We start from the raw sequence: 13,888 nt of genomic DNA on the forward strand, positions 1-13,888 counted from the left end.
TTTGTTTTATTCCTCATATATTTTTAGTTTGTTCAATAGTTTTACAGTTTTATAGTAGTTTGCCACGTCGTCTTATGTAAATGGTAACATTTCTTAAAGAGGTTGTTCCACATTATTAAGCAGTCCTCATGCAATATGCAGAGGAAGAAAGATGTTTCTGTTGATGAAAAGCATGAAATAATACATTGTCTTGGAAAAGGCATGAAAACTATATTTTGGCGAAGACTAAATACAGATTGTCAAACTGTCAAAAGATTTGTGAAGATTTGTACCCTTTTGTGAAAAAGGGTACATTTACACAACAACGATATTTGCGTTTTTGCTGTTTACACAGAGACCGTTTTCAAGAACTTGCACTTTGAAACCCATTTTCAAAACTTTGCGTTTTCAGGCACCCAAAACACCGTTGTCGTGTACACGGATAAAAAGTTTTACGTTTTTAGTTGAAAAAGTTTTCAAAGTGCAAGTTTTTGAAAACGGTCTCCATGTAAACAGCAAAAATGCAAATCTGTGAAGACTTCGATGACGTCATGCACATGCCTATTACGTGTTCAGTCTATAGGGTTTCATCGCCATCTAGTGGCCTGGCAGCAGAATACAATGGTTTCAGTCGGTTTCGCAGACCCATGTGAAAGAGGATCGTTTTGATAATGGTGTCGTTTGTACGCGGAAAAATCAAAGGAAAAACTTCTCCGTTTTAAGCATATCGTTGTCGTGTAAACGTACCCTAAGACTGCCATTGCTGTTCATTAAAAAAAGGTTTGTAATTGGAAATAAACTGAAGAATGGTTCCTGTCTTTGTTTTGTTTCTCTTCAGACTGAATAATAACAGTATTACAGCAGAAGGTTGTGCTGCTCTGACTTCAGCGTTTAATTCAAACCCTTCAAACCTGAGAGAGCTGGATCTGAGTGAGAATAAAGTAGGAAACTCAGGAATAAAGAAGATCTGTGTTCTGTTGGAAAATCCTGAATGCATATTGAAGAAAATTAAGTGTGTATTTTCATTTATCTACATTTCTGCATGATAATGTACTTTTTTTGTGTGTGTAAATGTCTGTTTAATTGAAATGACCATTTTTATACATTGCTATGTTTCTCTGAAATTGAAATATTCAAATTAGGCAGATGTTATATTAAGGTACCTGTTGCTTTATCTGTGGGGTCCGATTTTTGCTAATATTAAAATAAAAATATTGGTCAATTTTCACACCAAATTTTCAAATTGCCAAGCTTTTGGCAATGATTTTTATTATAATTATTATAATTACTCGAGTTTTTTTATGATTTAAATAATGTCATCTCACTTTATACACATGTTTTGCTTATGTAGTGTAGATCATTACGTGCTTAACAGCTTCTTTCATACACAGACTCTCAGACTGCAGTATCACAGAAGAAGGTTATAAAGCTCTGGCTTCAGCTCTGAGATCAAACCCTTCACACCTGATAGAGCTGGATCTCACAGGAAATGATCCTGGACAATCAGGAGTGAAGGAGCTCGATGATTTACTACAGGATGAATGCTGTACATTAAAGACCATCAGGTGATAAATGAGACAATTGTCATAACTATGATTTTAACCAGATATTACACAACACGATACATTAATACTACACTGGACTAGAGGTGCAAAATATATCAGTGGCCGAGATATTATTGGCTGATCACTGGGAAAAAAGAATTTTTGTACTATTATTTCCATTAATAAGTAGTTTTGTTATATTTGTGTTCAGCATATAATTTCTGATAATGATTCAGTGTATTTGTCAGGCGGTGTCATGTGTGTTTGGACAAATTATCATATCACATTATCATTTTCTGTTACTATTAGTTTTGGGGATGTTTTAATTTTGTTCAGCTACTGTAATTATAGATATTCTGTTGTATGTGTAAAGAAGTAATAAGTGAAAACAAAGAACATACATTTCTGTATTTTCTCTTACTGGTGTTTGTATGTTTATGCATATTTTATGGTTATTACATGCTGTAAATTTCATTTTGGTTTAATTAGTTGATACAAATGCTTAATCATTCTACTCTGTTTAGTGACTCATTCAGGATGAAGCTGCAAAAGGCATAACACTTTAATATTATCTGATTTGTAATTCTATTTCCTGTAGGTTTTTGAAAAGTGATGCTGCACAGGAAGCGTGTGAGTATCTCACTAAAGTTCTGGGTAAAAGTCCATTATTACTGACAGAACTGGATCTGAGTGAAGATAAACTAGAAGATCTGAATGGAGAGAAGCTCTCTGCTCTTTTGATGGACTCTCATAGCAAAGTGGAGAAAATAAAGTGAGTCAACATGATTTATACATTATATCTTCTCTGTTAATTGATTATAAAAGACTGTCAGTCACAGAGCAGATATGAAGAGCTGTTGATCTAATGTGTGTTAAATATTTGCTGAATAATAAATAATGCTGTTTCTGTGTTTAGGCTGAATCATTGTGAGCGGACAGAGAAAAGCTGTTCAGTTCTAGCTACTGTTCTCTCCTCTAAAACCATCCTGAAAGAGCTGAACCTGAACAACAGCCGTCTGCTGGACTCTGGAGTCAAAGAGATCTGTGAGGGACTGAAGAATCCTGTGTGTGAGCTGAAGATACTAAAGTGAGTACATTTCACCATCAGCTACATTCAACACCACAACACTTGCTTTTCAGTTGTATATACAGTATTTGAGTCCACTCACCTTCAGAAGTGAGGAAAAATCTAAGAAAATATTTTTTTCATTTTGTTTTGTAGTAATAAAATAGGAACAAATAAATAGCAAACGGTGGCACAATACAACAGAATGAAAAGACAAATGAAACAAACACGGCTTTGTTTTTCAGGTGATAATGCTTATAACTAAAGTTACAAAAGTTAAAGAGTCAAGAGCAATAAGGGTTTTTTCTCTTTGTCTTTTGTTCTTTGATTAAAACGATAGCAGTAGATTTATTAGGCTGCTGTAACTTAAGAGTGAATACTAATCCAATATACTGTTACACAACATGCCTTTTTTTTCTCAACTATTTGCAGTTCAAAACTGACTGTATTTACAGCAGTGTTCATTTTAGTTCTAGTGTTCATTCTAAGTTTTCATGTTTTCTAGACTCTCAGACTGCAGTATCACAGAAGAAGGTTATAAAGCTCTGGCTTCAGCTCTGAGATCAAACCCTTCACACCTGATAGAGCTGGATCTCACAGGAAATGATCCTGGACAATCAGGAGTGGAACACCTCATTAATGTACAAAATAATATTTGCCATTCACTGAAAACACTGAGGTATGTGTTTTCTACAAATTAAACTGCAATAGTTTTAAGATTTTATCTGAAAGTGAATTAAACCATGAAACTATATTACTTCACTTACTTGCATCAATATTCTTTTACCACATCTGTGCCGTGTACAGTTGTGAAATATCAATGTACTGTCTTTGTTTCTAGGATATTACAAAGTCCTGCTGCAGATGAAGCCTGTCAGTATGTGAGAGACATTTTGGGTAAAAATCCGTTATTCCTGAGTGATCTGAATCTGAGCGGACGTGAACTAGGAGATACACGAGTGAATCAGATCGCTGCTCTACTGCAGGATAAACTCTGTGAAATCAACACACTGATGTGAGTATTGTGTTCATTTGTTATTGTACATTTAAAGTGTCTAAAAGAAATCTGGTGACCAAAACACTGTAAGGCGGGGGTGTCAAACATACGGCCGTGGGCTGAATACGGCCTACAGATTTGTCTAATCCGGCCAGCTGGATGATATGAACAATGATACAAATAGAGATGCACTGCTCCTATGACCATAAATTAAAAAAAAATATATTTATTTTTATTTTGGCCGATCTCTATTCCGGACTAGCAAAAAAACAGCTTGTGTAAAACATACTCAATTTGTGCCTATGTTAACACAGGCACACGCTGAATACGGATGGAAAGAATTTGTAGTTTGTATGGTTAATATTAATGTAATTGTCAGGACACTAAGGTTTAAAAAAAAGTAATTCGGCCCATCTGGCCCTTAACCTAAAATTAGTTTGACACCCCTGCTTTAAGGGCTTTTGCACCGGGTAGTTGAACTGAATTATAGGAACTAGTCACCAGGGCGGTCCCCTGAGAATAAATATTCCCCTGGGGTAATTTTCCTGTTTGCATGCACACCACCAGTTGGAACTCAGTGATGTAAGCTTGCTGAAAGTATATGTAAACTGTGTTTACACATCTTTTAAAAATATTGAGTATCTGTGTTTCTCATGTATTCAGCCAGTTAGTGTACACTTACAGTAAGTCACTATAGTACCTATAGTGCTGGTTTAGACCCTAATAGCTAATTTAGTTCCTCTTAAAAGAAGTTCCTATAACTAAAATCATTCCTAGTTCCTGCAATGCAAACACACCAAAAAGCAAGTACTTCTGCCAATCCATCTTTTTCCTGAATTGTAAATTTCTTCAAATATTTTTCTAGTCAAATTAGCATACTTTCCGAGCTGATAATTTAACATTTAAACCCTATTACATTTGTTTAAAAAAAGCACATGGCTCTATGGCGCCATCATTTTACAGTGTCGCAATGACCGTCTTTTGTCAGCACCTCACACGTAAAAATTTAATGAGTGTGTAAATGACACCAAGCTGCCGAAGTTAGCTTCATTGAAAACAGATGGGCACTCATAGATGTTCCTATGGACTGGAACAGAAGAGGATCTTTAACGCTTTATTTTAGGGTCTTTTACCTAGTTGCTTATTATTAGCTTTTATTAGAACTTTTACTGCCATTAGGAGAACTCTAAAGGCCCTTGCACACTGAGTCCGAAATTTGCACCTGAAATTTTCGCACGTTAAAAAATAAATTCGACCTCACGTTATGTCAATCACACTTGAAACTTTCGTCCGTCATAAAAAAAATCGGATCGAGGTTGATTTTCTGCGTTTTTCACATCCATAGCAAGCAGTTTGAATGTTGTTTGAATGTTGCTTTGACAATTAAGAGCCACCGAATAACGAAAACGCATACGAAAATTTAAAATGTTTTGTGAATACGGCCCCTGATGTACTGTAATATAAAAGGCTACCAATAGCAAAGGCATAATCGTGTCCTTTTAGGGGCTCCGCAGAATGTATTATTAATTTACCATGCCCCAAATACAGATTTAGGCTTTGAGCACACCCCTATTTACATCAAGATGACATATTTTCCTGGGAAGCAAGATAATTCCAGTCCTCACATTGCTCATGCTACAACATAGTGGTTTCTTAGACACAATACACCTACAGTCCAGGGGCCGAATATATCCTGACACTAAGAGTTCTCCTAAATGGCAGAAAAGTTCTTAGTTAAGAGTTTTCTCTTAAAACCTTTTCACAAAGCTGCTGAGACCAACTTTTACTAAGGAATAGAGAGAAGTCTTAAGCTAAGAGTAAGGGCGGGGTTGACCTCATTGCTATGGATGATGTCAACACGCTTAATAACTATGTCCACAGCGATTGGCTGATGGGGGTGGAGTCTCTGTCAGCAATGTAATCATAGAAATATTGTAGAATGAGGAAACATGTTGCCATATTCAAATAAAGGTTTTAAAATACAAATGTTGCCATTTATTCAAAGATTTTAAAATAAAAATGTTGCCATATTCAAATAAAGGTTTTAAAATGTAGTCTAAGTGCCACTAATTAAACTAGTATATGTTCAGCTAATTGTCAGCCTCTTACATGTCTGCATCTCAAGAGATCACAGAATTCAAGCGACAATTTTTTTTATAAACAAACTTTGGGAAGAGCACGTTCAAACGGTCTATCTAATCAGCTCGAGAGGAGGTATATGTATATACACAGCCGAGAGCCGACTCATGTAGTTCCCTCGACAGTTTTCTGCATCCCTCCGCCACCCGTTCCTCACTCTCGGCTGGAGATACACGGGAGAACTCTGGGTTTGGGCTAGATTCCAAACTCTGAGCCCTCGATCACCTTTGGACAGCACACCAAATAAGCTTATTATATTTTTTTACTCTATTCAATCATTTGTAAGTGTGAACTTGTGAAAAAAAACTGCCACAGGTAATTGGACATTATATATATATTTATTAAATATTTATTTTTGCCATTTTATTGTAGATTAAAGTCTATAAATCAAAATATATACTGCATTTATGAAGAAAAGGTTCAGCACCCAAGGCTCCATCGCTATTCCCTTAATGGTGTACAGTGTCTTTGGGCGGATAAATGAGACGCAGTTTTAGCATAGACCCGCCCTGAGTGAGCTGTACACAGTCTGCCATTGTTTCGATACTGGAGCTGCTGTTGACAAGAATGTCTTCTAAGCAATTTAGGTGTTTTGTTATAAGATGTAAGAATGGACATTGGACAATGGACACATGTTGATGATAATGAAAGGGAGAGAGAGTTTATGGATAAGACTTTAATGCACACTTCTTATACTGTGCTTATTCAGCTCTTACAGTGATTTTCTGGAGTAAAACTGACGCTTCATCTTTTGTGTGATGTACAATAAACTTCAATAAACTCATCAGTATATTTTTGGCCATCGTTCGGACGGGGTCCGCTACAACAGGCTTGTATTAATAGTGGATAAAACCAGATGACAAATACGTTATAACCTTAATTAAACTAATCTATAACTGTTCTATATCTATACAGCATATACTGTATTCTCTGGCTCTGTGGGGATTATTGTCGGACTCCGGGTCGAAATGAACACTGCTACTGAGAGTTTCTGTTTTGATATTATCATTCCGTGAGATGAGATTGTCCTGACACTGAGTGTGAGCTTGTTAAGCTCCGCCCCACGGCGGCAGCAGCAGCTCATTTGCATTTAAAGGGACACACACAAAAACTGTTTTTCTGAGCCCCAAAAAGTGACAATTTAAACATGCTGTATAAAATTATCTGTTGGGTATTTTGAACTTAACATACACACTCAGAGATATAAGAGACTTATGAGATGCCCTTTAAGATGTTTAATATGGCTCCAGATCTCTCTTATTGAAAATGTATGACTCATCATGCAAAAGAAAAATCAGAGAAAAACAACCATGGACTGTTGAGTAGCTGAAGTCTTGTATCAAGCGAGATTAGAAAAATTCCAATTGCAAAACTGAAATTCCCAAACAGTTAAAAAGTTTATTTAAAAGAAAGATGATGTTACACAGTGGTAAACATGCCTCAGTCCCAACTTTTTTAGAGTGTGATGCAGCCGTCAAATATTTTATTTATTTTCAAAACACAATTAAGTTGGTCAGTGAAAACATTGGAAATCTTTCTGTGTACTTAAATAAAGGTTAAAGAAAAGTAACAAATCACAGACTGTTGATTTTATTGCATTTTTCAAAATGTACCAATTTCTCTGGAAATGTGTTTGTAAATTCTTCCTCTTCTGTTCATCATTTTAGGCTGCGTAAATGTGGTCTAACAGAGGAATGCTGTTCAGCTCTCGCTAACGTCCTGAGATCAAACTCCAGTCTGAAAGAGCTTGACATCAGCAACAATAATCTGCAGGATTCAGGAGTGAAGAAACTCCAGAATGGATTAGAAAATACAAACTGCACACTGGCGAAACTCAGGTGAGTTCAATAAACTATTGTTTGATTGCACTTAACTTGAATGTTTTTTTTTTCATAGTACAATTTATGTTTTAACAGCAGTGTTGGAGAAGCTACTCTGAAACTGTAGTTTGACAAGCTACTCAAAAATTAAAGTTACATTTCAAGCTTGTAGCTACTCTACAAGTTTCTATTAAAAAGTAGCTAGCTACATTGAACCTTTTTTTTTACAATGACATTGTTACAAATAACTGAATATTTTTTTTAATGAAGAATGTTATAAGCAAAATATTTGGGGGGTTTAAAACAACAATTATGGTTTCAATGAGTTGGGTGAATTCAGGTTGAATGGGACAATTGTTCCCAGTCATTTCAATGGCAAAAAGTGCCCTAATCATTTGATTTTGTAAACTATAAAAAACACACAAAAATATAGCCTATATCTCAAACTTACTGTCAAAGTGCAAAACTGCTACAAATGTAACATCAATACAAGTACAAAATGTATGCAAACTCAAACTGGATACACAGAAGTAATCAAAAAAGCAGGTTAAACTCACAGCACATGCGGTAGACTATTTACTGTGAAAAGAGCCGCTCTGAGACGCAAATCATGAGCTGCTCACGCTTTGCTTGAAATCCCACCGCAACCATCCTTGGCCAAGTAATAAGCACACTATTATATTACAATTTTATTTCAGTTCGATTAGTGATCTTTTAGGTTCATTACAAAACTAACGGGACAGATTAATCTATGATGGTTCATTATTGTAATTAAATTTAAAAAAAAAATAATAATAAAAAAAAATAGAAATACACATTTGATATAGCGTGCAATAAAGCAGGATAAGTAGTACATTTAAAAAGGTATTATTCACCTACCATATGCGCTTTAAGTCTTTAACGTAGACTGCATTTTAATCTTTGGTTTGCATAAATTACAGTCGATTCACGTGAAATATCCATTCCTGTATATCCTTTATATAATCATCAGACAATCTCTAGTCGGTGGTGTAAAGTCGCAAAATGCATGATGTAACAACAGATGGCGGTAATGGACAAATGTATTTTGTTATCTAGTAAGAAGACGACGCTGCGCTGCTTCAATGCATTACAGCAGTGGTTTTCAATCCTGGTCCTGGGGACCCACTGCTCTGCACAGTTTGTATGTCTCCCCTATTTAACACACCTGATTCAGATCATCAGCTCGTTAGGAAAGAGCTCTATGAACTGAACTGGCTGTGTCAGATAAAGGAGACATATAAAATGTGCAGAGCAGTGGGTCCCCAGGACCAGGATTGAGAACCACTGCATTACAGGCTCGTGATTCATCAGAATGCAAAATGGAATGAAGCTTTCAGTCGCGCTACACAGCTATTTGGAAAAAGTAGCTAGCTACTGGAAAAGCTACAATGTTTTAAAAGTAGCTGAGCTTCTGTCCAGCTACTAAAAAATGTAGTTATGTTAGTAGCATCGTTACTTGTACTGTAGCTAGCTACTCCCAAACACTGTTTAACAGTACGAAATATGTTTAAATATATTAATCATAAAATAACAATATTCAAATTCCCTTTTTTTTCTAGACTTTCAGACTGCAGTATCAGAGAAGAAGGTTATAAAGCTCTGGCTTCAGCTCTGAGATCAAACCCTTCACACCTGATAGAGCTGGATCTCACAGGAAATGATCCTGGAGAATCAGGAGTGAAGGAGCTCGATGATTTACTGCAGGATCAGAAGTGTCAACTCAAGACACTGACGTGAGACATGATGAAATAACACAAAATAAATATGCATGCTAAATATGCATACAAAATATTCTTTCAGTAATACAATAAGTTCCACAAGTTTTGTTTAGGTACAATTGCAACCCTCTACGCACACCTTGGCAATAGAATCGCCATTGGCTAGTCAATTTTTTAGTTTACTCACCAGACTGATATACTATATGTACATCAACCATCAAATCTGCTTGTCTTTGTAAAATGGCACAGCTTTTGAAATATCTGAACGTACACTCTTAACATCAGTCAATCAAGCATTATTTAATGATAGAACTTTAGTAATTAGAACTAAAACTTGGTAACTAACATGTATGCATATTTGTCATTTTAACTGAAATTAGGGCTGGTGGTGGTGCTTAAGATATTGTTGGTCATAATAATACTACTACTAATTCTACTACTATAAACAATATACAATACACTAAGGATTGATGAGCTGCTGGGTTCATGAATATTAATCACATTGTCCGTGTTTGCTCGAACTGATTTTCTGAAATCAAAACATAATAGATGAGCGCCAGCCAATCAGAATGCCATTTGCGCATTACTCTCTCTCTCTCTCTCTCTCTCTCTCTCTCTGTGTGTGTGTGAGAAACAGCGCTCTCACCAAAGCGACGGCGAGTCGTGCGTCTTCACACTAGAGTTTACAGTATGTCAAACACAGGTAGGCTGCGCACAGAGCCATTGAAAAACATTTAACGCCTCTGGCTGCGCATCCATTGAGCTGAAATGAAATAGTATAGACGGAGAGCGATACTCTCAAGCGCTCATATATATTATCAATTGCTAAACACTCCAACTATTCCAAACTCATACTTTGCCTCCAACACACACACAGGCGAGTAAAATCTAAGAGTTGATTTGCCAATGGCTCGTGATGGACATTATTTAGTGCCCAGAGTGAAAATTTTGTCGCAGGTGCGAGTGATTTACTCGCATTGTAGAGGGTTGAATTGTACTGATGGTGTTCAGTAGTATAGTATTAAATGTTTCTGAAACTGTAGTTTAATGCCATCAAGCCCAGGTTCACTGTATCACTGTATCTCTCTACAGCAGTTCTGTGAGTCTCCAGATCTTCACAAACATGCAGTTTCACAAGCCAGTTTTCTCTGTGCTGATGTTTCTCACATATTGCCATAAAGACACTTAAATTTCCTCTTCCCTTCTGCAGGTTTTTGAGAAGTCCGACTGCAGAGGAAGCCTGTAAATATTTGACAGAACTTGTGGGTAAAAACCCGTTACTCCTGGGAGAACTGAATCTGAGTGGACACAAACTAGGAGACACACGAGTGAATCAGATCGCTGCTCTACTGCAGGATAAACACTGTAAACTCAACACACTGATGTGAGTATTTTGTTTTAGTGACATAAAATGTTACATTACATTTAATATTATTTTTACAGTAGTGGATAATAACATTTTCTCATTTGTTTGAGTCAGAGCTGTTTTTCTCTTAGCAGCTACAATAATGTTATTTATTAAAATTAAGTAAACAATTAAAAACACACACATTTAGATAATTTAAATTATATACAATCTGTGAAAGTAATTTTTAAGTACACATACAGTATCTCTCAAAAACGAATATGCCCCTCACATTTCAGCAAACATTTTAGTATATCTTCTCAAGGGACAATACTATAGAAATGAAACTTGAAAAAAAATCTCAAATACATATTTTTTGCTATTAGTGTGAAAACATTTTCTCAAAAAAAAAAAAGTGTTTCTCAAAACGCTTTTCTTTGCTCTCGATGCAATTTTTTTCTCTCGTCTCAGGATTTTGCTTTCGCTGTGAAAATTGTGTCACGGGCGGGGCCACGTTCTTTTTTTCCTATTGGAACGTTCCTATTGGCCAGTCGGTTGAGCATCGTCTTGTCTTGGGAGTCGAACTGAATCATAACACCATTGTTCGGTTCACCTAGATAGATGCCGCCTCTGCCTTAGAGCTTAGATTCTCTGCCCGAGCCCGAGCCGATATTTCCCGTCGTTATCCTCGGGCCGGGCCGGGCCTTTGATCTAGAGACGTGCACTCCCAACGCAAAAGAGTGCGGCGCGGGACTAGATTTGATGGCCGAGTGCGAGCGTGGGCGCGGGCTGTAATGCACTCACTCAGTGTGTGTGGGTTCCGGGAGAATAAAACGATTTGTGGGACTCCTGCAAACTAGAAATATCTATGAATAAAACATATAAAAATGAATACATTTTTTTCAGGGTTCTCAAGTTTTATCAAAAGCTTGGAGTGAGATCACATGCGGTTAGGGGAGGAGCCCTAATGTAGCTTTTATTTTAACCAATTTTACCCATTGTTCATAATTATCCAGCACAAATTGTAATCATAACAATTGGTAAATCTGATAAATGACAGAGCAATTCATCACATCAAATATACTCTTTAATGTTATATTTCAAAATTACAAATATACAACAATATAACAAATTGCTCCAAACAGTTTGGAAAAACAAATCTTTTTGCATTTTGAATGTGTCTAGTCGAAATGGTATAATGATTTATTGTTTGGTGGGACATTGTGAACAAATGGACATATTAGAGTGTGTGTGTGTTTTTGTTTTGTGTACACACACACACACACACACACACACAGAGTACACAATCCAGCTTATGAAATGTGTTTTGTGCGCATTTTAATGCCTTGCAACCTTTTTAGGGGGCTTACCCTTTGGTGCCCAGAAGGATAAAATATATTTTTGCTTTTTCCCTGACATCTTTTGAAAAATACAAATGCAATGGCAATGATTAATGTATGTTTTGACAGGATATAAAATATTACCCAGAGCACTTTGCTTTAATACATGTAGCCTTAATGTACCTAGAAAGACTATTAATACAGTATAATATATAATTTAAAATAAAATTAAGAAATGCATCTTCATTCCTTCCCATACCCACTAACATTTCCCTTAGTTTCAGATTTTGCCTGGTTGCAAAGTAGTTGTAGAGTTTTTGACTGCATCAATAATAATGTATACGATGTGCTGTATATTAAATGTTCTAGCCTAAAAATGTTAGACGAGCTTTCTTCCAACTTACCTTCTCCATCACGACGTGTGTTCGCGCGATGTTGTTGGTTACCTAGTAATGAACGTACGGAGGCCGAGGATGTTCCGTCAACTTCTGCGTGTTCGCGCATCTATGTTGTCTAGTAACGAACGCAATCTGGCCGAGATACGTGCTGGCGGCAGGAAACTTCACTTTGTGTGCCTGCGCCTCGTATACAACGTTATATATAAAGCTTGCAGGACAACTTGGTTGGCATTGCCTTTTCACCGTGAGAAATACATGGTGTGGCGTGTGAACTGGTTGAATTGCGTGTGTCTCACGGCCAATGCGTGAGACTTGAGAACCCTGTTTTTATTCATCTGTTGCAGAAAAGCAACAAGAACAACTAAAACAAAATACAAATGATTTACAGGCCAGAGTTTCGTTTTATAACACGTTTGCAGCGTTGAGCGATGTAGCCAATCACAGATATATGTGTTGATTTCTTGAACGCAATGGCCAATCAGAAGCATTTAAAATAGACTCCCCTCACCGCTCAAAACGGACTTTTTGTTCAGAGCTGAATTCTGTATGCTGGCAAATCCTCTAATTATTACAAACAAAGTGTATATATTATGAAAGATTCATTGTGCAGTCAGCTTCATTGATAATAACAGAGATGTGTGAGATTGCGATGAACTGATGTCAGCTTTAGGAATTATTAAGGGAGCGCACTTTGCGCTCATTCAGTCATGCCAAACCATGCACGCAGTATCTGCTTGATTTTATGTTATAACAGTGGTTTGTGTGTTAATGCTTTAATAACAAATAATTTATCAGGAGCATTTATGCTGATGTGTATGATGGCGACACGTAGGCTAACTTGAAAGTATTTGGAGGTGCAGAACAGAGGAGGAGGTGGAGAAAGTAACATAGAAAGTAGTTGAGAACTTCAGTTATAACGACCCACGTATTAAAATGGTCGGGTTTAAATCGAGCTCGGGCTCATTATTACAGTTAATGTGTCGGGCCGGGCCGGGCTCGGACACAACGTGCACAGGCTCGGGTAGGGTCGGGCTTGATTTTTTTTGGCCCGCTCTAAGTTGAGCACGGACACTCCAATGTTTGGGTAAGATGATGACACAACTGGATGTTAGCTGGCTGAGCAAGTTCAGCATCACTGAAGATTAAAAATAAAAAATAGCACTCATATTCATGAATGAATGTGTATTATATTATTAGCTTGCTAATCGCTAGTAAAGCTAATTATTAATTAGCCATCATGCTAGTTAAACTTGCATGAGTGCTATTTTTTAATGTTTAATCTTCAGTGATGCTGAACTTGCTCAGCCAGCTACCCATCTAGTTGTGTGTGTCATCATCTTACCCAAACATTGGAGTGTCCGTGCTCAACTAAGGCAGAAGCGGCATCTATCTAGAGCCCCTTTCACACAGAGATTCCGGAAAATACACGGATAAAGTGACCTGGGATTTGACCCGGTTTCGTTTGATTTTGGGTCATTCACACTGCCAGTGATTTTCCGGGATCAGAGAGTGCGTTCACAC

At 36.9% G+C, this 13,888-nt stretch overlaps 1 protein-coding gene across 1 annotated transcript in view; it reads left to right on the forward strand.

Moving 5' to 3' along the window:
• The window catches only part of LOC143700892 (uncharacterized), a 120,179-nt gene that overhangs the window by 93,317 nt on the left and 12,974 nt on the right, over nt 1-13,888 (forward strand). The window contains exons 25-33 of the mRNA XM_077194640.1: nt 818-991; nt 1,371-1,544; nt 2,122-2,295; nt 2,440-2,610; nt 3,095-3,268; nt 3,431-3,604; nt 7,393-7,563; nt 9,126-9,299; nt 10,495-10,668. Coding sequence (XP_077050755.1) covers nt 818-991; nt 1,371-1,544; nt 2,122-2,295; nt 2,440-2,610; nt 3,095-3,268; nt 3,431-3,604; nt 7,393-7,563; nt 9,126-9,299; nt 10,495-10,668 — 1,560 coding nt within the window. The remainder of the gene's footprint in view (nt 1-817; nt 992-1,370; nt 1,545-2,121; nt 2,296-2,439; nt 2,611-3,094; nt 3,269-3,430; nt 3,605-7,392; nt 7,564-9,125; nt 9,300-10,494; nt 10,669-13,888) is intronic.

The sequence above is a fragment of the Siphateles boraxobius genome, unplaced genomic scaffold (assembly GCF_051911475.1).
Source record: "Siphateles boraxobius isolate OS27281-9 unplaced genomic scaffold, OSU_SipBor_1 32, whole genome shotgun sequence".
In the NCBI taxonomy this organism is placed as follows: Eukaryota; Metazoa; Chordata; class Actinopteri; order Cypriniformes; family Leuciscidae; genus Siphateles; species Siphateles boraxobius.